The 24,585-nt window shown below is 49.2% G+C and overlaps 9 protein-coding genes across 9 annotated transcripts; 3 read left to right on the top strand and 6 right to left on the bottom strand.

Moving 5' to 3' along the window:
• Nucleotides 1-31: 31 nt before the first annotated feature.
• On the bottom strand, nucleotides 32-1,132 carry YALI1_D24333g (uncharacterized protein; the record flags this gene model as incomplete). The annotated part of the gene is made up of 1 exon (XM_503020.3): nucleotides 32-1,132. The coding sequence occupies one exon, from the start codon at nucleotides 1,130-1,132 to the stop codon at nucleotides 32-34; it is 1,101 nt and encodes a 366-aa protein (XP_503020.2).
• Nucleotides 1,133-3,696: 2,564 nt separating this feature from the next.
• YALI1_D24308g (uncharacterized protein) lies at nucleotides 3,697-6,342 on the top strand (the record flags this gene model as incomplete). Its single annotated transcript, XM_503019.3, has 1 exon — nucleotides 3,697-6,342. One exon carries the CDS (start codon nucleotides 3,697-3,699, stop codon nucleotides 6,340-6,342), a length of 2,646 nt encoding a protein of 881 aa, XP_503019.1.
• Nucleotides 6,343-7,986: 1,644 nt separating this feature from the next.
• Nucleotides 7,987-9,582, bottom strand: YALI1_D24249g (uncharacterized protein; the record flags this gene model as incomplete). The annotated part of the gene is made up of 1 exon (XM_503018.3): nucleotides 7,987-9,582. One exon carries the CDS (start codon nucleotides 9,580-9,582, stop codon nucleotides 7,987-7,989), a length of 1,596 nt encoding a protein of 531 aa, XP_503018.2.
• Nucleotides 9,583-11,965: 2,383 nt separating this feature from the next.
• YALI1_D24225g (uncharacterized protein) lies at nucleotides 11,966-13,012 on the top strand (the record flags this gene model as incomplete). Its single annotated transcript, XM_503017.3, has 1 exon — nucleotides 11,966-13,012. One exon carries the CDS (start codon nucleotides 11,966-11,968, stop codon nucleotides 13,010-13,012), a length of 1,047 nt encoding a protein of 348 aa, XP_503017.2.
• Nucleotides 13,013-13,167: 155 nt separating this feature from the next.
• Nucleotides 13,168-16,230, bottom strand: YALI1_D24182g (uncharacterized protein; the record flags this gene model as incomplete). The annotated part of the gene is made up of 1 exon (XM_503016.4): nucleotides 13,168-16,230. One exon carries the CDS (start codon nucleotides 16,228-16,230, stop codon nucleotides 13,168-13,170), a length of 3,063 nt encoding a protein of 1,020 aa, XP_503016.3.
• A 3,452-nt stretch (nucleotides 16,231-19,682) lies between these two features.
• YALI1_D24138g (uncharacterized protein) lies at nucleotides 19,683-20,693 on the bottom strand (the record flags this gene model as incomplete). The annotated part of the gene is made up of 1 exon (XM_503015.2): nucleotides 19,683-20,693. One exon carries the CDS (start codon nucleotides 20,691-20,693, stop codon nucleotides 19,683-19,685), a length of 1,011 nt encoding a protein of 336 aa, XP_503015.2.
• A 476-nt stretch (nucleotides 20,694-21,169) lies between these two features.
• YALI1_D24130g (uncharacterized protein) lies at nucleotides 21,170-21,461 on the bottom strand (the record flags this gene model as incomplete). Its single annotated transcript, XM_068282777.1, has 2 exons — nucleotides 21,170-21,283; nucleotides 21,333-21,461. The coding sequence occupies 2 exons, from the start codon at nucleotides 21,459-21,461 to the stop codon at nucleotides 21,170-21,172; spliced, it is 243 nt and encodes an 80-aa protein (XP_068138878.1).
• A 21-nt stretch (nucleotides 21,462-21,482) lies between these two features.
• On the bottom strand, nucleotides 21,483-21,785 carry YALI1_D24127g (uncharacterized protein; the record flags this gene model as incomplete). Its single annotated transcript, XM_503014.4, has 1 exon — nucleotides 21,483-21,785. One exon carries the CDS (start codon nucleotides 21,783-21,785, stop codon nucleotides 21,483-21,485), a length of 303 nt encoding a protein of 100 aa, XP_503014.2.
• Nucleotides 21,786-22,518: 733 nt separating this feature from the next.
• On the top strand, nucleotides 22,519-23,626 carry YALI1_D24109g (uncharacterized protein; the record flags this gene model as incomplete). Its single annotated transcript, XM_503013.4, has 2 exons — nucleotides 22,519-22,900; nucleotides 23,598-23,626. 2 exons carry the CDS (start codon nucleotides 22,519-22,521, stop codon nucleotides 23,624-23,626), a joined length of 411 nt encoding a protein of 136 aa, XP_503013.2.
• Nucleotides 23,627-24,585: the final 959 nt, after the last annotated feature.

Here is a 24,585-nt window from a genome sequence, read left to right as displayed (position 1 = left end):
AAATACAGGTGTGCATTCGGCTATCTGAGAATTAGTTGGAGAGCTCGAGACCCTCGGCGATAAACTGCTCCTCGGTTTTGTGTCCATACTTGTACGGACCATTGTAATGGGGCAAGTCGTTGAGTTCTCGTCGTCCGACGTTCAGAGCACAGAAACCAATGTAATCAATGTAGCAGAGATGGTTCTGCAAAAGATTGATTTGTGCGAGCAGGTTGAATTCCGATCGGTAGCACTTGGAGTTTTCTCCTCCTGCACAAGAAAAGACGTCCTTCAGAGGAGGGTTGACGTACTTGCCCTTGATGTACACTTCTCCATTGGAGTGAGTGTATCCGTCCCAGTTGGGCAGGCCCACAAACACGTCGTTCCAGTGGGTCATTCGATACAATCTTCGCTGCTGGTTGATTTCCAGGCCGTCCCCATTACCAAACCACAGCGCGGAGATGTAGTCTGCAAACGCCTTGTTTCCAACTCGGGGCTGTCCGTAGTTGATCAGGATGGGGTCGTAGCCTCTCAGTTTAATGGAGGTGGCGCCCAACAACGCCATTGCGGCTCCCAGAGAGTGTCCCGTCACGTACAGTTGGTAGTCTGGATACGAGTCGAGATGCTGCTCCAGCAGGTCTCCGATGTTGTGCCAGGTCTCGGTGAAAGCCTTGGAGAAGCCGTCATGGATCTTGCACTGTTTGCAATCGATCTGGGCCTCTGGAGCTGTATCGTTGGCGGTGAAGGTGTTGAGAGCTGGAACATTTACCAGAAAGGAGGACTGCTGGAACTGGATGTCGGTGATAGCATCGGCAATGGAGAAGGTACCTCGGAAGACCACATACTTCTCCTTCTTGACGTGGTCCAGAGCAAGGTATCCGGTGATAGATGTGGAGAAGAAGTCGCCTCCAAAGATGTGGACCAGCTCAATATCCGGGAAATGTACACATGACTGGCCGCAGGAGAAGTCGCTCTTTAACGGAGTGATGGGGGCATTCACACAGTACGCAATGTTGGACAGATGGGAAAAGTCCAGAGCAGCATCGTAGAAGCCCTGCGAAACAAGAGCGGTCTTGGTGGAAGAAGAGGTGGAGGCAGCTCCAAACAGGAGTACCGAAAAGAAGTCCTTGATTCGAGCTCCAAAGCTGACCATGGTAGTGTCGACGTTGATTGAGGTGGAGCCAGATGGGCTATTGTTTCATATATAGACTGGCAGCCACCTCTTTGGCCCAGCATGTTTGTATACCTGGAAGGGAAAACTAAAGAAGCTGGCTAGTTTAGTTTGATTATTATAGTAGATGTCCTAATCACTAGAGATTAGAATGTCTTGGCGATGATTAGTCGTCGTCCCCTGTATCATGTCTAGACCAACTGTGTCATGAAGTTGGTGCTGGTGTTTTACCTGTGTACTACAAGTAGGTGTCCTAGATCTAGTGTACAGAGCCGTTTAGACCCATGTGGACTTCACCATTAACGATGGAAAATGTTCATTATATGACAGTATATTACAATGGACTTGCTCCATTTCTTCCTTGCATCACATGTTCTCCACCTCCATAGTTGATCAACACATCATAGTAGCTAAGGCTGCTGCTCTCCCACTACAGTCCACCACAAGTTAAGTAGCACCGTCAGTACAGCTAAAAGTACACGTCTAGTACGTTTCATAACTAGTCAAGTAGCCCCTATTACAGATATCAGCACTATCACGCACGATTTTTTCTCTGTGCTATCTAATCAACTTGCCAAGTATTCGGAGAAGATACACTTTCTTGGCACCAGGTATACGAGGGAGCCTATCAGATGAAAAAGGGTAATATTGGAGCCATTCATATCCACCTACACGTTGTTATAATCTCCTCATTCACGTGATTCATTTCGTGACACTAGTTTCTCACTTTCCCCCCCGCACCTATAGTCAACTTGGCGGACACGCTACTTGTAGCTGACGTTGATTTATAGACCCAATCAAAGCGGGTTATCGGTCAGGTAGCACTTATCGTTCATCGTTCATACTACGATGAGCAATCTCGGGCATGTCCGGAAAAGTGTCGCTAGAGTAATAAAAAAATTAATAAAAAAAAAGGTGTGTAAATGAGACGGACAGAATCCGCCACGAAACTCCCATTTTGGTAACATTTCACGTCACATTTCACGCTGTCCAATAACGTTTAGACTGATAAACAAGCAAACTCGACAAAATGCGGCGAAAACGGCCATTCCAGCGCTCCTCAGCGTCACAGCAGTGTTATCTCCTGCTGAACGAGTTCTGGCAATATCCGAACATGCAAGCTTAAAGCTTGGAAATAGTTCAAAGCCCCGTAGATCGCCGGGGCAAAATGCAGAGCCGGAATGAAGTGCATTTGTGACGCCGAGAAGATACGGGTATCAGCTGCGAGATTTCAAGAATCGAAACACAAGTAGACAGCTTTGGCAGATGGTAAAATGTGCCACTTGGTGTTGCAAGTACATACGAGTATGTACATAGGTACTGTTGATAAGCTTCACTAACAAAGGCACACTGCCGGACAGAAAGTGACATATATCCGTGGCCAGGAAGACGAAATGGGGGTTTTAAAAACGGCTGCGTATGTGTTCCGAGGTGATAAACCAAACTGCGCTCCTTCCAGAACCTCAAATACCCCACAACCCCGACATCAAGGACCTCCCTGTCCCTATCAACCCCAACATTTTATATGGAACTTTATATTCCAAACCTTGAAAATTATTTTCCCCCCCCCCTCCTCTCTCTCGCTCAAAGCACACCCCGAAAATAGACGAGAATGAAGCTGAAGGTCGGCACGAAATCTTGTCACGTGACCTGACGCTGCGGGAGTGGCGCGCGGGGGGAAACGCTGTCTGTCGATTGCGTTTCGGGACAACTTTTCGCCAAGGTTACCCCGGACTTTTAGGACCGTAGGCCGGACTTTTGGACAGTGCGTATACTTAGCATATTCGCGTGTTGAGTGTGCATTCATTCAGATAATGGTTGGTACCATTGCAACCGTCTGAATCAGGACATAGTGCCGGTGGCGGTATTATCTGTGAAGCTCCTCCGTGGCGTGTTCAAGAAACTATCTTTGTTGGCACCGGCTTCTGACGTTTTCCTCCTCATCTAAAATTTGTGCAGGTCACGTGACTCGAAGCGGGACCCACTTTTGTCTAATTTGGTCGCGGTGTATGTTGGGCGGAGGTTAAAGTGAAAGCTGTGGCTGGAAATACAGGTGTTGGGAGGTGTGGCAAAATGGGCTGCATCACTGTGTTTGTGGAACGGGGCGATTCGGGGGCCACTAATGAGCTGGTCCTTGGAGGCGTTTTCGGGGGGGTTCTGGGGCTCTTTTCGAGACGAAGGCGATACCGATCGATTTGTCACGGCGAGTTGAGTTGATCGGTAGTTCCATCGGGCCAATCGGACGTCTATCCGCGGTTCTAGAGCCCACATTGTCTACATCCGCATTATCACAGGTGGGAGTGTAGCGGCAAGTGCACACGCATACGTACTATAAATACGAATTATCAGGACGGCTTCAGAACCATGTGCAGTGGATCAATTAAAATTCCGAAAAGTGCGTTCGTCTCGCCCATTCTCGGCCGTCAAATCTGTGTTTTCTGATTCCCCACAACTTGTTCCACTCGCCCCCAACTCACCGCCGCCAAGAACTTCTTCCGCTGACAAAAAAGTTTATCTCGCTCCTTCTTCAACTCTTCATCACCACCATGAAATCGGCTTTCAACAAGCTCCGGCCCAACTTTTGGTCGAGGCTGACGCCGTCGTCCGATGGCGACTACTTTTTCGTCGAGCTGGAAGACGCTCATCGCACCTGGCACCCTGGAGACACGGTTCATGGCAACGTGATTCTGGTGCTGTACAAGCCTCAGAGGATAAGCAGTGTGGATTTGAGCTTTGCCGGCAACGTGGTGGTCAAGAGCGCGCTGGTCAAGGGCAAGGGAAGCCGCAGCGTGCTCTTTGAGCAGAAATTGAGGCTCCACGGAACTCCTACGGCAGGTTCAAACTCCAACACGACACCTTCAAGTGGTAACCACAACAGCCACGTCTCCAACAGCGCCACCAACAGCAACAGAAACAGCGGCAGTCACATGAGTACGCGAACAAGCAACAGAAACAGCAACAGCCATGTCGCCTCCAACACCCCCAGCATGTCCACCTCTCCAACATCCACGTCATCAGGAGTTGCAGCAACGGCAGACACAACCACAACGATGGACACAAACACAAGCCAAGCTTCTTCGACAGCCCCAGATACCCTGAACCCGAGCTCCTCTACGGAGTTGTCTCGCACGGCTACCCGACAGTCGTCTGACGGATCAATATGGAGAAGCGTAGGATCTTCGACGCCTGGAGCAGCCAGCGGGGGAGTGGCAGACATGATGATGAACTCGGTGACCACCGAACCGGTGCTGAGCTCGCGCATGTCCATGCATACCACCAACTCGCATCTCAGTCAAATGTCGCGCGAATCGCATGTCACTACAGCTTCTCGCGAATCGCACATGTCGCGTGAGTCCAACACGTCCACATCATCCACTTCGGAGGAATTGGAGATTGGCGAGCATCGATTTGCCTTCATTCTGGAGATCCCCCAAAAGGGTCTCTTCAACTCGCTAGAGTTTGAACGAGGGTCGATTTCGTATGTTATTACGGCAGTGGCCAAACGACACGGCCCGCTGCCGGCACTGCATGCGAAACGAGTGCTTCAGCTGGTTTGTCCAGTTGATGTGGCTCGTTTGCCCCCTCCTAAACCATCTACTCTTTCCGTGGAGATTCAGAAGCGGAAGAAACAGCAAGGCATCATTACAACAACGCTGGAAGTCGGCCGAGGAGGATACTTGCGAGGCGAATCTTTCCCTGTCAAGATCACCATCCAACACGTGAAGTGCGTCAAGTGCTTGAGAGGCCTGGTCGTTACTCTCTGTCGGTTCAGTAAGGTTACTTGTAACGACGATGAGCCGCAGAGTTTCCGAAAAGATCTCTCGCAGACAGTCTCACCGCTCTACACTGATCCCGTTACCTTCTCCTCCACAGTGTCAACCACCCTTAGAATCCCTCCTGACGTGTTCCCTACCACCAAGGGACACGGCCTGGTCAGTTTCAACTACTGTGTGGAAGTGGTGATTGATCTCGCAGGCAAATGGGACCTGGAAGAAGACCGAACGGGTTTCCTTCATACTGACAGACTCAAGCGAAACAAGGGAGTTGTCAGTCTGTGGACTGAGGTAATTATCGGTACTGATAGAAGAAGATACCGATCCGACAGCCACGCCACAGCCCATACAAACACCAACCACGTGACCAACCACGTGTCTCAAAATCATGGGAGTCCCGGCCACGTCAACTTTGGACATGTGCCTTCACCCAGCGGCAGCAGTAACCATGGCAACGGGCATGGTGCATATGGCGTTGGACACGCATCCCAGTCGTCCTCTCCCGGTAACCACAGCAATTACAGTTACCACGGCAACCCCAATCACGGGGCCAGCCATATTAACAATCACGTGACTGCTGGATCGAGTCACACGTCTGGTGGTCTTTCGGAAAAACAGCTCATGAAGCTTCGAGAGGAGGCTCTGCTTCCTTCGGAGCCGGCTGCTATCAGCTCTCCTTCCTTGGACGCGTTTCCCTCAGCTCCAGAGTATGCTATTGGCGACGAGGTAGCTGGTTCCAGTGCGGGACCTTCAGCACCTTCTGCGCCAGCACATACCATTGCTGGCGTGGTTGCTTCTGCTCCTCTTACACCTTCCGACAAGCATGAGAACGAGCTGCTTCGTCTCCAGGGACTTTCTTCCGACCCGTACGCGGATGAGGATCATGTCCCGCAATACAAGGAGAAGGAGAAAGCTCCTGAGGAGGTGGTTGCCATGCAACTGAATGAGCTGGCCAGTGTTCCTCCTATTGAAGGCGAGATTGAGGAAGTGGGTAACAGTGCAAATGCCCCTTCAGCCCCCGTGATGAATGGCCATGAAGGGGGCTTTTTTGATGCTCCCAGTGAGTTCTCAGAGTCCAGTGCTCCTCCCGTTGTTCATGGTCATGTTCATGGACATGTTCATGGACACAGCCATTCTAGCACTGGCACCATTGTGAGTGGAGATGCTTCTGCCTCAGCCCCGGCTCCTACCTCCATTCGCAGCGTTTCTACTGCACCCTCAGACACCCCAACTGCCCCTCCTGTCATTACGCATGGGTTCACGGGACCTGTTGGCCCTGGAGTGGTGGACCCCGGCACCAGTGGCACAGCCAGCACGACCGTGGACTCGCTCAACTCCGAAATTAGCTCTGGTACACCTGCATCGACCCTGCCAGACACTAACAAGTCGCTTTCTGACAGCGACGATATTTATTCTTAGCATAAATGTACATTATAATGAATTGATGATTAGCCATGTCTCTCTACAAGGATCCAGCTTCGGGTTGGGCCCGCTTCGTCCCATGAGGCGGTGATATAGCCCAGCACAGGGGTGCGAGTGCGAGTGCGAGTGTGGGACTTAGTATGGCAGTTTAACACAGCCAGATGGGCTTGTAGATCTGTTGTACGCCTTTCAACCCTTGGAGAGGTACATACAATGAAGTATGAAGAGCACTTACACACTTGTAACTGGTACGAGTAGAGACTGGAGCTCCTTGATCTGCGTCAGAAGAACCAGCTCAAGCTCGACGCAGGCGAAATCCCCACGTATTCCACGGAAACAGCAGACATCCGAGCAGACAAATCGTGGACAGGTCCATCTCTAGCCCCCGGTCTCCAGACACAAGCAAAAGTACTGTTGAACTTGTTAATGAGCTTTTCTCGGAGGTGGAACTCCCGCGTCAAGATTACAGTCTTCCATGTCACAGTTTCGCGCCTCGGACCAACTTGGCAACCAAGAGAGGCGTGACCAGGGATGTTTAAGGAAGTGGTGAGGTTTTCGAGGGATAAGTGATTGTTTCGCGTTATGGATGAGTGTACGACTGAATAATCACAAGAGGAACCACTGACTCCATAGTGTGATACTCTTCGATAGTAGGAGGTTACAATACTTGTAGCAGAATGATTCTGTACGACTCTATCAAACGGATGTCAGAGAAGTAACAGTTCTGTTCTGATGAGTTCTACTTCCATATCGGTGAAGCACTGTAATGTCTACCGTATCCAAGAGAGATGTGACAGACTGGTAAAAATGCAGTTATCTGATATATCTGCTGTTCCCCGTCACGTTAGACAAGTGTTCGCGTCTTGAAATGCTCACTTGGAGGTTTACATACGGTCCAGATCAAAACACAATTTACGACAGGCGACACAACCAGGTGCTTGGATAGTGCATCCCCATGCGAGATAAGAACAGCCGAACGTCAGTATGGACAATATCGCGATATACCTGGAAGCACAAGCTCGTACAAAAAAAAGGGGGTGAAATACAGACACTGGGTATAATCTTTGTAAATCTGAGATTCTGCTTGTCCCTAGCACCGCCCTTTCACAAAGAAGCAGTCCATGGAAGCGTTTCACGAGTAGATACTGTATTTACCTTGTAGATCCGTACGGCTCTGATAGAAGGATTCCGAAAACAAAAGGTATCTGTGTGTCGATGAGGGAACCTTCTTGATATCTCTTGATGTACTCTTCATCATCGTTATCGTCAACACCAACATCGAAATGGACGAAGACGAAAAATCCACTTACTCCTGGACGGACATCAACTCCATAACGCCTATTACCATCTATGGAGTCGCTACTAACGGCGGCACGATTACAGGCATGGTCGTGTTCCTAGCGGGAATTGCACTCTATGTCAACGGGGCTTTCAAGAAAAAGGAAGATGTGAAAGCCCGGACCGTGCAGGTAGATAAACAGGATTAATCTCACATTAGCGAATACATCTATAGTACAAGTACAAGTACAGTATGTACTGTACCTGCTGTTTGTTAAAATTTTACATCCCCTTTTCTCCACCAACCGGCAGTCCTCTCTAAATCATAACGCGTTACTTAAATAATACTCTTCGTCATCCCACCTACTGTTCAACCAGATCAGGATACAGCAGATCGGTGAGGAACTCTGCAAAATCGCCGCCAATCTCAGATCCCAGCAACTCGCCTGCTCGCTTGACAGAGTCGGTGTTTCCCAGCTTCTCGGCCTCCTGGGAAATCATCTCCAATACCTCCTCCTTGGTGAACTTGCCGTGCTTGGTCCACTGCCACAGCTGGGCACGAGAAACCTCGGCAGTAGCAGCATCCTCCATGAGGTTGTTGATGGGCACACATCCCAAACCTCGCAGCCATGCCTCCATGTAGCGCAGACCAATGTAGACATTCTCCTGAAGACCCTCCTTGGTGATGGCAAAGCCTTCAATGGTAGTATCCAACAGCTTCTCGGAGGGAACGTCCTCTCCGACGAAATCAAATTGGTTTTCCCCTGGCATCAACTCGTCAAACTCCTTGGTGGCAGTCTCAGCCAAACCTGGATGAGCGATCCAGGTACCGTCACAGCCTGCAGAGGCCTCTCTGTGTTTGTCAGCCTTGACCTTCTCCATGGCAAGGGCGTTCTCCGCAGCATCCTTGAGAGGAATGATGGCAGCCATACCTCCCATGGCATGCACCTTTCGTTTGTGACACACGTGAACCAGACGAGTCACGTAAGCGTTCATGAAGGGAACGGTCATGGTGATCATCTTTCGGTCAGGAAGCAGCTTCTCGGGCTGGTTTCGGAACCGCTTGATAACTGAGAACATGTAGTCCCATCGACCACAGTTGAGGCCGGTAGAGTGATCTCGCAGCTCGTAGATGATCTCCTCCATGTGCAGAGCTGCAGGAAGAGTCTCAATCAGACAAGTAGCTCGAATGGTGCCCTGGGGGATTCCGCAGTAGTTTTGAGAGAAAACAAAGACATCATTCCAGAGTCGAGCCTCGAGATAATGCTCCATCTTGGGGAGGTAAAAGTAAGGGCCTCGGCCAGCCTCAATCAGAGCCTTGGCGTTGTTGAAGAAGAAGAGTCCAAAGTCGAACAGAGACCCAGACATGCTCTGTCCATCGATCTGAACATGGCTTTCGAGCATGTGCCAGCCTCTAGGGCGCACCAAAAGAGTGGGTCGAGTGTCCGTGGAGCCTCTAGAGTAGGTCCCCTCGGTCCACTTCTTTGTAGTCAGCTTGTAGGGTTTCTTCTCTGTGTCGAAATCAACCTGGTTTCGGATGGCATCGTACAGGTTGACTTGCCCATCGAGACAGTTGTCCCAGGTGGGGGCTTGGGAGTCCTCGAAATCGGACATGTAGGTGGCGACGTTTGTGTTGAGGGCGTTGATGATCATCTTTCGGTCTGGGGGGCCAGTGATTTCGACCCGTCGGTCATGGAGACCGGGAGCCAGAGATGGACCTGTCCACGACTTGTCTGCTCGGATGTCTGCTGTTTCCGTGGGATACGTGGGGATTTCGCCTGCATCGAGCTTGAGCTGGTTCTTCTGACGCAGATCAAGGAGCTCCAGACGTCGCTGGTTGAAGTTGCTGTGGAGTTCAACCAGGAACTTTTGGGCCTCGGGGCTCAGGATGTCTGCCTGGCTGGTTTTGCCCAGTTTTGGGGAAGTTGATGCCGATCTAAAAGTGGAGTTGACTGTCATGTTTGTGTGTGTGTGTGTGTGTGTGTGTGTGTGTAAATGGAGCGACGTTTGAGGTTTGTGGGCTGAACGTAGACGGCCCGCTACCTATATATACATCTTTGGTATCTGTGTGTCATGGTACATGAACGGAGAAACGGACCTGTTATCCGGGGTGCATGAGATCAGCAACCTTGAGTTTAGTTTTTTTTATTTTGGCGGCATGGAGTGACGGGAGTTTAAAAGAAAAAGTGGGGGACAAGTGGGGGTGTCCGACTCGGGATCTGGACCCGTGAAGGCGATTCTGACACCAGATTCGGGCTTGTCGTGGTCGCTTTACCCTGTCAGCCAAAAATCCACCCCTTTTACGTTGTCTCAAACGCCACACAAGCCATCTTCCATCCATCCGAATATCGGCCGATCAACTTATCGCTCATCTCCAGACTCCCGCGTCTAAAATTGCTGGCGGCGGCGCAAAGATACAGGTGGGAGACAGGCGACGGATATATGATCCGGTTTTCGGAGAGGGTCGGGTGGATCTCAAGCGAAAAAGTGCACTTGCAACCAATATGGCCAAGAATACCCAGGTGTTATCTGGTGGGTGGTGCTTGTAGCTCTAGTGAATTACGGTACGGTAGTACAACTGCGACCATGATACAGTATGTACTGTGCTACACCAACCCTCCTTGAGAATTGCAGTATCTCTTAGATGAGGCACTGTTAGGTCTCTCTCTCTCCGGACCAACGGAACATCATACAAAAACTGCGTCTAACGTACGGTGAGACCCTGCATATAGATACACCCAGAATTGGGAGTGCTTGACTCAGTGAATTGACTCAGTGAAGCGGAGATATGTGTGGGGGCCAAGTACAGGCAGCAAGTGGTTATGGGCGTTTATTGATCAAGTGTGGTGCTAGATCGAACGTGCTAGATCAAACATGTGCTAGATCGAATGTGTGCTTATTAATCTTTCAGATGCTCCTTGCGCCTCCTTGCGGTCGGATTTCAACTGATTCTGTCCATTGTGAGTTGAGTCGACTGCTATCCCCTGATACCAACCAAGGTTGTCGCTACTAGTAATATTCTATCCGAATCAGTACCAAATCACCGATATATCAAGATATTATTACATAAAGAGCAGCTATTGTCTGGGGTTAGTTATTATAACGGTCGCCTGTTCACGCTCAAATGCGCACGGTCTGCAGCAGCTAGTTTGATGCCCTTGATGGCACTGTTGTCAACAATGCATTAGTCATATTCTGAGCGCTGTTGTGCTACAGTACTGTAGCTGACAGAGAGACCCGCCGCGAATCTGGGCAGTAAATGATCCGAAAAAGATCCGAAAAAGATTCTGGCCAGCTCCGATCCTTCATCAGCCAAAACTGTATGAACTGTAGGTCTGTCTAGCCAACACGGATACTACCAGTCCTGTAGAAGCTACCAGGAGTGTAAAACTTGCCAACTTCTGTATTCCAGTCCGCCACCAATGCAGTATTGATCGTAACAAGACCCGGGCCTGAGAGGAGGTTGTACCTGATGAATACTGTCAGAGGAATGACATGACTCGTTCAGAAGCTTCACTGCTGCTGCCGTCAGTCACAGTACAGTAATAGCGGTTTTCAAGGTGCTGGTGAACTTGGAATCTGTGAATGGGGAAACCCAGGTGGGTTTTGAGGATTCCATGGAACCATTTTGCTTTGTAGCACGCTGAATACCATCGTACACGTTGAGATAAGTTAGGCGGAGGGAACACTAGGAACATTTGGGGAAGTGAGGGAGTGAGGGAGTGTGTGAACGAAGAGTACTCGTACAAGTACGTCTACCGGTGTTGAACCATGTTACTTCTTGGAAGTGGTCCACGATGTTCCTAGACTTATCCCAGTCAGCTTCATAATGTCTCTAACGGAAGAAATGGTGTGTTTCGCTATTAGCCAATCTGACTCGAGATACTGACGATGGGATGGTGGGAAAACTTGGGACAACTTGTGACAACTTCGCTCAGTTCAACAATCTCGATAGTATCAGAACATTTGTAATTAATCTGAGCCGGTTGTCGATTCCACCTACTCCAGCTACATGAACCTCTTCTCTCCAGCACCCTTGTTACCACTGCTGATAATCACTGCTGATAACCACTGCAGAACTTACTATTTAGAAACCTCCATGGAGACCAAAATTCCACATAAATAATACATAAATAATACACTGCGGTCCATTGGCCTCTAGTATTATATTTTCAAAAAATCAGGCCCTCCGATCACATTGTAACGGTCCCCAACCACCCTTCGTGTTCCTTCGTTAGTGCATCAGCCCGCATCTCAGCTGCACCTTGACGCAACCCAAACTTTGGGTGGAAAACATCTCCAACTTTTTTCAGCAACTACCACTACACACAAAACCACCGAAATGGCTCGAAAACAGACCGGCAAGGGCCGACGTATGGAAACCAAGCACCGAGAGACGGCTCACACGTCGAATTTCCCCGCCAAAATGGCCATGTGGGATTTCGAACACTGCGATCCCAAGCGGTGCTCCGGCAAGAAACTGCACAGATTGGGCATCATCAAGTCGCTGAGAGTGGGCCAAAAGTACAGCGGAGTTGTTGTCTCGCCCAACGGCAAGCACGTGATTTGTCCCGACGACCGAGAGATCGTGGAGGAGCACGGAGCAGCAGTTGTGGAGTGTTCTTGGGCCCGGCTAGACGAGGTGCCCTTCAACAAGATCGGAGGTCCCCATGAACGTCTGTTGCCGTACCTCGTGGCTGCCAACCCCGTCAACTACGGCCGTCCATGGAAACTCAACTGCGTGGAGGCTCTCGCTGCCTGTTTTGCCATCACAGGCCATCTCGACTGGGCCGAGGAGGTACTGTCTCACTTCTCTTGGGGACAGGCGTTTCTGCAGATCAACGAGGACCTGCTGGAAATTTATGCCGAGTGCACAGACGCAGCCTCGATCAACGAGGCCCAGAAGATGTGGCTAGATGAAATCGAGGCTGAGCATGCCCGAAGACAGAAAGAAAAGGCTGCATCTGGAGGAGTGTGGAAACACGGAGAAGATCGAGACCATGGAAAGGCTGGAGAACTTCCTCCCTCCGATGACGATGACGATTACGACGAGGGAGATATCGACTTTAACAGACAACTCGATAACCCCGGCGAGGTCGATGTTTTTGGAAACACCATTGTGAAGAAGGAATCCAGAGTAGACGCCCTGGGAAACACCATTGAAAGCGACAGTGAAGAGGAAGAGAAGAAGGACTTTAAACAGCCCAGAGTTGATGCCTTGGGCAATACTATTGAGAGTGAAGACGACGAGGAAGGGGTCAAACAGCCTAGATACGATTCTCTTGGTAACACTATCGAAAGTGAAGAAGAGGAAGAAGAAGACGAGGGCGAGTACGATGAGGAAGACGAAGTGGATGCGCTGGGAAACACCATCAAGAAGGTGTTGTAGAATATTTAATTAATGCATGATATAGCAACTACGGCGGAACTACTACTGTATTGCTGTACGAGTATAGGACATGTTGAATGATCAAACATTTATTTATGGTATCGTTAAAAAAAAAGAGAAGTTCACACACAGGTCTGATCTGGCCAGCTTGCCGACTAGAATCCAAACTTACTCTTCAAGATACCCTTAAACATATCGTTCTGAGCCTCCTTGATACTCTCGTTTACAGAGTTCAAGTACGAATGGCCCGTCTCCTCTAGGTTATCCCAAGCACCCTGTATGCCGCCTGCGTTTCTTCGCCGAACACCGTCTTCATCATAGTACTCGTCATCGTCGCCGTTTCCAGTGTAGTACTCATCATACCTTTGTCGATGGGCCACTCGCTCCTGGTGTTTTCGTCGCTCCAGATCACGCTGTCGACGCTGCTCTTCTCGAGCTCTCTCTTCCTCTTGGATCATAGCCTGTGACTTGGGTCGTCGGGCACCTCCAATCAGCTTGTCGATGTCCTCCTTTGTGGTGTAAACGGATCCCCTCACCCACTGAAGAGTTGAGACCACAGGGCGCGGAGGGCATACCTTGAGAGGATCGTAGAGCAGATCTCCAGGGATATCCTCAAATTTTACACCCTTGCCAAACACTGAAATCAGGCCAGCTTCGTGTCTATCAATCTGGATGATGATGTCTCCAGTCAGAGAGAAGACGGAGTTTACACCAGTTCGGGGATCAATTCGGTACGGCAGTTTCTTCACAGACATCTCTCGCAAGGAGGGCAGAGCAAGGCAGACCAGCTCGGAAGTGTCGGTGATACACACCAACGCCATGGAGTCACCTTCTCGCAGGAAACAGATGGATCCACCGAGGATCGAGTACTGAGGGAACTTCTTGTGGGTCATCTTGGAAGCACTTGGACGGATCACACGCACGTCATGGACACTAGTCACAACCACAGTACCTGGAATGAGCACATCCTGGCCCAGCTTGGCCATAATGTGAGGGAAAGCCAGAGCTGCAGAACCCCGCTCAGCATCAATAGCGTTAATAGCAAGGATTCGGTCGTCGCAGATTCGCAGACGGTTCACATACTCGACTTTGTAGCCTCCTCGGCCGTTAGGCACAAACCGGTAGGTGATGAGCTCTCCGTTGGAAGTTCCAGCAAACAGCACAATGGATGAAAACTCATCGTCGTCGATACAACAAATGGAGAACTCAAACCTTGTCACGTGGGCAGATCCTACACCGGATCCACGAGAGCGGAAAACTCCTCCACCACTATTTTGAGAGCATGGCTCATCATAGATAATGGCAGGTCCTCGTCGGTCGACAATAACCACACGGCCATTCTCGTATCCGATTGCAACAAAACCAACGTTGGAGTGGTCCAGAGCAGTGATGTTGCCGTAGTTCATGTTCACAAGCGAGATGGGCATGAAGCCTTCCTTCAGACCGGGAGTGAATCGGTGCCGAATATCAATAACCTTCTCCTTGCTCTCGGAGAGGTTCAGGTCCTTCATTCGATCCAGACCAGGCTTGGGGTTCTTATTCACGTCAAACTTGTACAGAAGCACATGCCCAGTGGATACGGCAACCGCAAGCTCGGCGTTTTGGCCTGCAAAACTCACCTTAGACACCGGCACTCCTTCCTGTAACTTGAGAGCGTCCTTGGTATCGACTTCAAGGACTTTACTCTCCTGGAGTTCACCCCGCGAAGCGTCCCAAATTCTTACGAAGCCGTTCATGTGGCCCGTAGACAGTGCGTTTCTGGTCTGAAAACGTCGCAAATGACGCTGGGCAGGGGCTCCACCCACCAAATAGGGCTGGTGGCCTTTGACGGATGCCATCATGCCCACCCACTGGTTTCGAGGTACAGCAGCGAGGTTGAGAGTGGTAGTGTGGGGGTGCACCCATCCAATAGAAGGAGGCATAACCGATGCGGTGTGAATGGGGACGCCTTCCGGGAGCTTGATTGAATAGATTTCTCCAATGTTGAGCAGCACAACCACCACACCAGGATCGTGAAACCGGTTGTAGAAAGGAGAAGCTGCTCCAAGAGGGAAGAAGTCCGTGACATCGGCTCCCTCTGTGATAGGGAACATCCGGGTACGTTTAGGGGTGCCGTAATGGGTTCCCATGGCTGCGTATGACGTTACAGCAACCGTGGGAGTAGGTCCAAAGTCCATATACGTCAGACCTCGAATGGGACCGTTGTCGATGTCACCACCAGCCACGAGAATCGATGTGTTTTCAGGATTCTTCTCGCAGATCCAAGCCAGGCCTGTGATAGGAAGTCTCCGGCCTCCAGGAGGAGTCTTTGATCTCTTGGGCTCGTTGACGTTGGAATCTGTCACTGTTCGAGCCTGCAGAAGATTTCCCTCGGTGGCATCCCAAAAAACAATGGAGCCATCCACATGCCAGCTGACTACATGGTGTCCGTTGGGGTGCCATGTGGCTCCCAGGCATGGAGGTGATCGGTTGATCGTTTGCGTGGCTGCGTTCGTGTCTCCTCCAGGAGCTCCCGCGGGAATTTCGTACTTGAAGTGTTTAATGATGTTGTTCTCAACCAGAGAGAATAGCACGACAATCTCCTTGTAGGCGACGAGCAGCACTGAATACTCACGTGGACTGAGCTCGATAGAAATCACGTGAGACAGACGGGCCGCGGGAAGCACAGCTTTCTGGAGGTTGCCAATTCGGAACGGCGACATGCAGCCTCGGTCGGCGTCGTAGGTGATGATCTGGCCGGATTCTAGGCCGATAAAGACCCAGTCCAACGTGGGATCCGTGGCAATGCATGAGATGTTGCCGGAGATGTTGTTGCTGTAGATGGCTGTTCGGCTTTCGAGCGAAACGATGTGGAGAATTCCAGCTCCATCGACTGCAACAATGTACTTACCAGCGACAAAAGCAAGATAGTCGACCGAGGAACGGTTGCTGGGGAGCTGAACGATCACCTCAACGTTGACTTGTCCAAAGATGTGGATGGCTCCAGAGGAGGTTCCGATAGCGAGAAGAGATTGCACCTGATCGAAAGCCACACGGGTGACAGCGCCTTGGATTCCATATCGGGCGAGCTGGGTTAGTATGTGATGAATTGTGACTGGGAGCGGCCGAGTGTCCCAGCAAGGGCGTATCGTAGTGGAACTCAAGTGGTTTGCATGGCGGCCCAGAGAAGAATGATAGCAAAGATGTGCAGACAGAGACCCGTCGCTCGGTCGGACCATACAAGAAACGCTCGCAGACCTGGTGTATTGGTCATACAAACCAAGCTAGATCTCCTCCATCGGCCTCCCACCACCCTCAACATTTCACTTCTTGAATCCAACCTCCTTACCACAGCACCGGAGAAGATACAGATTTGCAAACGGTCGTACTTTCAATATTGCTACCACCCCATTGCCACACCACTCGAGTAGCACAACCTATATCGCCATTGCTGATCCCACAACCCTACTCTCCCCGTCTCCTCGGCAATACTCACATCGTCGAAATCGAAGGCCCGTTCATTGAGAGCTCCAGAAAGATCTCGGTTGCCGATACTTCGAAGTTTGCCAATGAGTGCTGACATTGTGTTTGTGTGTTACTGTAACTGCAGCGAATGTTCAAGTATCTTGTGTGTGATGTCGGATGTCGGAGGTGTTCCAGTACAGTAGTTGTTGTTTGTCACGAGCAGTGTGTTTGTGTAGCTAGTTTTGTGCCACTATGGTATCTGCGCAGCTCGTCGGTGTCACGGTTATATGTGAATAACCAGTGTGTCGTCTCACAACGTCTTGTAGCTACTCTTGTCGGATGTAACTTGCAACTGGACTCGCAGATTGCCAACTGTTGTTTACTGTGCGGAGGTAATTATAAGGTGCGCACAGGTGCGCAGTTTGTGGGGGTTTGAGAGCAGTCCTCGAGAAGATAATTATGTTGGCGGGATCCATGAGTCGTGTAGATGCCTATTATGAACCCGAATATCTGTTAATATCTCTTGTAACTGTTATTTGGACAGTCTCCGACATCCCCGGCACTTTTTTCAACATGCACGTTGATACCTTGTTTGAAAGTCTAATATGTGAACCTCTCGTTTAGACCGAAAAAAAAAAGGGATTACGACCCAAGAAAAGAGACCAATGAGAAGAGTATGGGGGTTATGGGTATATGTATCGGGTTTCATGTTACGCGGGGTTCTTCGTAATTGTAGATTAAATCAAATAAAAAAGTCATAAATCGCCAGGAACGTTGGTCAGTGGACTCGACTAAAAACACTCATCACCGCTGCACGATGACATTGTCGTACATTAGAAACGGTCTCTCCTAGTGGCTTCAGTTTTGCCCTTGGTCGGTGTGTACTTCCAGCAGGATTATAATGCGACAGTATGTACTGTAGTTAATGGCTACTGTTTGTTATTCCTGGCCTAATCCGTGTGTTTCAATGGCCCCTTTGATGGCTTCTTAGTATTCTCCACTACTGCTGCACCAGTGCATACTTATCTTTAGTTGGACTGTAGTTGAGAGTGGTTCGTACATCACCATAGAACATAATTTTCTGTTGATGCTGGTCCAAGTCAATAACGGTAAAGATACTGTACTCTACTGTACAGATTAGTGTGGCAAAAAGTTCATTGGTAGAGCTCGCACTGTGTCTTATGAATGAGACAGAACTCGATGCGTACTGCTCACTCGTGAAGACCAGGACAATCTATGAGACCACCGTTAGACGTAATGGACTTGAAGAGTTGAAAATAATAGATAGACAACATGTTTTAGTTAGACCAGGATTAGTAGAGACTTTTACCCCTTCAATTACTCAGTGCACAAGTGTAATGAACGTGTCTCTCGCGATGCCATGACGCCCCAAACGGTACACAGAATCTCCACCTATCACAGATATGGTGAGCAATAGCCGGTCAATGAACAAAATATAACCCTTATTCTTTTGTTTTGAACTCCCTTCCTTCCTTGTTAGCTCCTTGGAGCCAATGCCAATGTGTTTCTATAAGGGAGGTAGTCTGAACTGCACAGGATCACATTTATTGCGTTACATAAGATCCTATCGAATGTGGACTTCTCCAATATATTTCTTGTCTATTTTTATATTCTCTCAAGCACTCTTCTTCCTACTGTGTTCCTCCTCCATCTTCACACTGGTCCCACGATCTGCCTCCCGACACCCTCCAACTCCATCTGGAAGACATTGTTCTGTCGATTTATCCATGCCAATGGGCCACTGGTAGTACATTTTGGATACAATGATACCATCTTATCTTCTCCATTATTCACCCCCCTTCCACTTGTGTAACTTTCAGAATGCGATCGGTATGATACCTTTGCTGTCTTCCTTGACCAACAGACAGGACGAAATACAGCTATCAACACAAGTGGCACCAAAAAATGAGGATTTTTTTTCGTTTTATTAACTGTCCAAAAAGGCCCTCTCGAAGTCCCCGTTTATGTGACCGTGACTTCGACGGCTGTAGAAGCACCCCGTTCCCGTTCTCTATTCACCATATTTTCGTATCAACAAGAATGAGAGAAGAAATCTCGAGAGATAGCCTAGATTATAACTGTCGCGATTTTAAGAGCTTCAGATGATATCAGTAACCATTTCAGTCAAGTCTTTGTGCCGTCTTCTCCTTTCAAAGACACCCTTCTCTTGCATCCGAGTAACCTCCTCTTAGCAGCATTTGTATCATTACATCTACACTACCAGGTACACCAACGAAAAACTGTCAGGGCATAAGATAATTGGTTTTCCATGGACCAGGATGAACCTCACACTCCACTGCGCTGTTGCTTGTGGCCCATCGGTTATGTTAGCCCTACCAAGGTGTGTTCATCCTCCCCCTGAGAGGTGACTTATAACGGTGGTTAAAGGAGTCCGGGACTTGATAGGAGACTTGAACAGACTTCTATTAATTACTTCCTTTGACTCAAACTGTTACACACCTACCGGTTGACCCCCTCAATCTTCTTTTGTGAGTATCTTTCTTGTGAGTATCAACAGCCCTACTGTACTGAAGGTGTATAGCTGAAGTGTTTGACCCGAGACATGCGTCGTGCACTTGATGAACGGAGTTCACTGGATGTTTTCCTCTCTTTTGTTTGCTCCACTAGTTGATGGACTGCCTTTCATCGCCTATACGGTCTCTGGTCAGATACCAGCATGTTCTCTGAGAGGTGGTTGGATAGCAGAAGTTAGCTCAACAACAAATTATGATGGAGCTGGTGAATTGAGGGGAGCTGTTCAATTTGACGCGTCCTCATCCTTTCCTGCTCATCCAGTCTACACTGAACCAAAGCCACCAACAGGTTGCTTTCATCGTCGTGTGTTTTGTCCACACAATCTTCACACCACCGAGGAGCTATTCTACAGCATTAGCACACTCCAAAAACACAGTTAACGCAACATACTACAGTGTGTTGGCTCCCTTCCACTCCTGATCGGACTTCTTGTTGGCTGCCGTTGTTTCTCTTATACTCTTCCTCTTATGGTAGACTCCTATCGATGCCCTTTATGGCCCCATCCTTTTCCAAACCACTTCTCGCCTTTGTCACCCTGCTAGACCCTCACTGGAATCCTACTAACAGACATTCATTTTACGTAATTACAGTACATAAAACAAACGATGCCAAACCATGCCCTTCTCCTCTCGTTGTCCATTCCAAACATCTATTCAACATATACAACCATCTAAATAACTGTGCTCAAGCCGTACACAAAGATAACAATGAAGAAATCGCTCTTGGCCAGATTGAAGGTCTTGTAAAGTCGCGAGCCGCTCTCAATGTAGCCTCGGTAGGGTTGGGGCACAAATGACGCAAGCTGTAACAGCATGGAATCCGGAGGAAGACGGCCCTTATCCTGCACAAGACGAGCGGTTTGGAGTACCAACTGCACGGAAATGAACAGAATGAGAGGCTTGACAGAATGCAGAGACTCAAAGTAAGGCTCAAACTGGGTCCACTTGTGTCCGAACATGACGACTGTGTATAGGCCAATCAGAATGGCAGTCAGAGCATGCGTAATGGTCCAGAACAGGTTCTTCTTTGGCGACGAAGAAGGTGTAGCCATCTGAGGTCCTCCCTGGACACCCTGAGCGCCCATCATGCTTCCTAATCCTCCCATTCCCGCAAAGGGGTTACCCTCGGCCCCTGTACCTCCGGGGGCTCCCTCTCCACCCATCATCATAGACATGAGCTTTGAGAGGTCTGGTTCGCCTTCTCCGGGCTGTCCGCCCATACCCTGGCCCATTCCAGGCATTCCACCCATGCCCTGTCCTCCCTGGGCACCTAGCATTTGCTGAAGCATGGCGGCAAAGGGGTCATCTGAATCGGGTCCTGCAGACTGCATTGCCAGCGAGCCAAATGGATCTTCTCGGTTTCGAGCTGCGGGAAGATGGTGGTGGGAGTCGACGGAGATGTCCACGTCCGGAGGGTCTTCTGAGTCGACAACGGAGGTAGCTGGGGCGTTTGCAACGCCAACTGAGTGTGTGACACCAGTTGCTGAAGAGACGCCGGTGTCTGCGCTTGGGCTGCCAGTTGTTGGCTCGTTTTCCTTTCCTACGACCTTGTCTGCGTCATCGAAGCCATCAGGACGGACCGTGCCGGTGATTTTGGCCATTCGCTCGGCAGCCTTTTGCTTGATTCGGGCCTGTCGCTTCTCCCGGGCGATCTGCGCGGCGGTTTTTTCAGTTTCAGACATGGCTGGTGATTGTGAGTTGTTTTGTTGCTGTGCTGTGCAACAAGTGATCTGGTGATGATGATATAGAGGTGTGGGTAAGGGGAATAGAGTTCAATGGTGGCATATGGCCATAATGTGAATGGGAATGCTCTAGGAGAGGTCTACAACAATTTGGGGGGGATAATTGATACGTATTTTATAAAGGTGGTCTCATTTGATGGATTTGTTTTGTCAGAATTCGATTCGGAGCATTTTTGGAAGGAATAGTCGGAACCTAGATATGACTGGAGGATGGGGAGAGATGCAGAGATATATCTCTGTTGGTTTTTGATGTCGGTTGGCTTTTGATGTCTGCAGACCCGAATGAGTAGTCTCAGTGATGCGTTGAGACGAGTGAGCCCTTTCAGTATAGGACGTGGTCCGGGGTGAATTATGGTAGCAATTGAGTTCTAATAGTGGTTCAATACTTTTGGTGTAGCTCATTACTTTGGTCCGATCTAAATCAAGACTTCAACATGTTTTGGTGGTGGAACTTGTACGAGCGAGTACTTGTTCTTGCAAGACTCTTTCGTACTGTACTGTGCTTGTACTGCTAGTTCTGGCTTGGGATTCTAGAAGAATCTGCCACGGGTCACGTCTGAGCACTGGCATGTACTAAACTGTTTGCATCTCCATCTCATATCGTAGAGAATGTTTGTCCACCCCGAACCGGTCCAATCGAGATAGTTCCAAGCCGACACGACAAACTCCAATCAATCTCTTATCTTGGCATCTTTCCGACATGCCCATTTTTGTTCTTCGCACCCTCCGTCAGTCCCACGTCATGGCCAAATCCTCCTCGCTGTCTGGAACATCGTCATCACTGGCATCCTGAGCACTTTTTTCGATCGGCTGATCAAACTGCTGAGTAGTAGGATATCCAACCAACTGACACATGAGCTGGTACCGCTTTCTAGCAAAGGCTCCTCCAGGAGGAGAGGGCCCAACCTGCTGAGAGTCCCTGTCCTTGTACTGCGATGTGATCACGTGAGCGGCAAGATGGTCCCAGGTTTGCAACGTGACAACCAGCCGCCCTCGTTTCGTCAGAGCCTCATAATCACTTTTGTCGTCCATAATCCAGTGTTCTGTACATACAGTAGTACAGTGTACTGTGTCTCGCCATCTCGTCAGGTTGATGCTCCAGGTTAAAGACGCGGGTTAGGGTATGAAGAGGAAATGGGGAGTCTTTAATTTTGCGAGTTTTGGGGTCACGTGTAAAAAATGTGAAAAACGGCGTCTGGGGAGCTTTTTCAACCGGATTAGGAAAAAAATCAGCTTCATTGGACAATTATATGTTAGTTTGGAAGGGCATTTTACTTAGGAAGGGCATTTTACTTAGGAAGGGCATATTTGGTGGACGGTATGGAATAGAGTGTTTTTTGGACAGATTCAGTCGATTTTTTGAGATTTACTGTTCAATATATCTTTGGATAGCTCTTGAGACGGATCAAGCAGTGGGTATATTGTTTTCTCTTTCTTGTCTCTTTATTTTTGTCACAACGTCGCTTATGAACCCCGCCCGCGTCGCTTCTGAACCCCGCCCGCCCCTCTCTCACTCTTTTCCGTTTCTCAGACTACTTATATTTTTTCATAATAACATAATACTAGCTACACTTGACCTTGTCAAGTTTGGTCAACTAAATCACAAGGTTACTTAAGCATCTGCCAGTCCAATCCTCCCAAAGCAAACTCTAAACCCACCACCAGCCAATCAACTCGTTGGAAATGGACTTTTGGATGCACACCAAAGATATCACGGCAGAGTAAGCCTAGCACGCTCAAAACGACAGTCACACACAAAACGACCATGCTCAGCCGATTTGTTTCCAAGCGGGCCTTCTCGGTCTCCACCCAGGTGTCCAAGTCCATCATCTCCTACAACGGCAACACCATCGAGATCCCCGAGGAGTACACTAAGCAGGCTCCCAACCGAGACTCCACCTGGGCTCCTGCTCAGGCCTCCAAGACGGAGATCTACAAGAACAACATGGTCCGATTCGAGCAGAAGGATCTCAGCAAGCAGCCCATGCCCTACGCCGGTATCGAGCTCATTGCCCAGCAGCCCGTCCGGTTTGTCCATGGCAACACCGCTGTTTGCGACGGAGCTAACCACAATGGCCCTGGTGCCCAGGGTCACCCCAAGATTTTTATTAATGTGGACGCCCCCGGCTCTCATGCTTGCCAATACTGTGAGTAAACTGGTCGTCTCAGAAGGAAGTCTTGACATGATGAGAAACACGAACTGGACTTGATGAAACAAGTGGTCATATGGCTCTAGAAGCTATGTGGGTGGTTGTTTGAGAGTAAGAGTAGATTCGGCAACAGAATGAACGGCAGAAACATGAATGGCAGCAACATGGCAGAAACATGAAAGGCAGCAACATGAATGGCAGCAACATGGCAGCAGAATGAGCGACAGCAACATGAATGGCAGCAACATGGCAGCAACATGGATAACAGCAGAATGAGCGACAGCAACAGCAACGTCAGCAGTGATACCTTATCATGATAACACCAGTAACAGGTAACAGCAACGTCAGCAGCCAACTCCATTTTCAGAATGGACACTGCAGGAAACAATACACCCAAGCACGATGGAAATGTTACGTAGAGCAACGGGCAGTGAAGTATTGGAATAGCCAAAGTGGGTTAGTAAATCATTGTTTGTTAGATGCGATGTCCTAGCTGCTGACACGTTTCTTTTTTCGACTTGCCCTTGTCTGCTCATTTCCACCTCCACATTGCTCGTTCAAGCTATTCTAACGTCAACCAGGTTGATTATCTACATTTCTGCCCAACCGTCTAATTGTTTGCTTGACATCTACTCCACATCTCCAGCATCTTAGTTTCCCCCACTCATGCATCCCCAATCCAGTACTAACACAGGCGGCACCAGATACGAGAAGGAGCACTAGAGCATTATATATTAAGACACATTTGCACATTGGAATACTTGACGGTATTGTAGGATAGGTGTTAGAGACGTCGATACAACTAAGATACTGAACTATTCGAGTACTTGAAGCTACAAGTACTCTACAGTACAGTACCCGATGATACATCCTACAGTTTATTAGGACTGTCCACTGTATCGCCACGGACAGCCAATGAGCTTTGGGGAAAAGGACATGGTCATCAACTACCGCAGAAGACGTTTGACCAATCTGAAATTATGTTTGCTCGGTTTTTTTGGGCTTGTTTGTCTGTAGAAACGTACATCTTTTTAGCTGCTCACCTTCTGACCCTTAGGCAGTATCTCCGTGCTCCCCCGTTCCAAGCCGGAACTACTGAGGTGCCTCGAACTTTCAGTGAGCTTGTATATATGAACGTCGGAGTGATATAATGTCGATTTCGAGACATGTCTGTATTCACCAAAAGATCACCGGACCACGTTTTGTACTGGTTTCTGTATCGCTTAGACAAGTCTCACTAGTGTACAGTAATCTCCACATGTGGAGAAGCCTTCACATAGTGGTTACAGTAATTAGCGTGCGAGTAATTACGGACAGTTTCCAGGTAAGACGTGAGCAGAATACAAGAGAAACGGAATGAAGATGTCTCTCCTCCCTCAATGGAACTGTCGTTAGTAGTGCAAATCATCACGTGACTGCATTAGTAAAACCACCAGTTAGTCCTTGTCTTGGAGCACGTGTTGCTGTTGGCAGTCAGTACAATATGTACATCATGTACTGGTACAGTTCTTTGTACAGTATCGTGTGTTGAGAAGCAGCTATATCTGCGCGGAGCGGAGGTTAAACGGGGGTCACGTGACCAACAGGGAGCTCTGACCACCAATCATGTGATGTATGTCCAAGGTGGTGATTGTCACGTGCTTGGATCTTGGAGGGACTTGTATCCAACCCTTTCAAAGTGT

This window comes from Yarrowia lipolytica, chromosome 1D (genome assembly GCF_001761485.1).
Source record: "Yarrowia lipolytica chromosome 1D, complete sequence".
Lineage (NCBI taxonomy): Eukaryota > Fungi > Ascomycota > Dipodascomycetes > Dipodascales > Yarrowia > Yarrowia lipolytica.
This window is presented reverse-complemented; position numbering and strand designations above follow the sequence as displayed.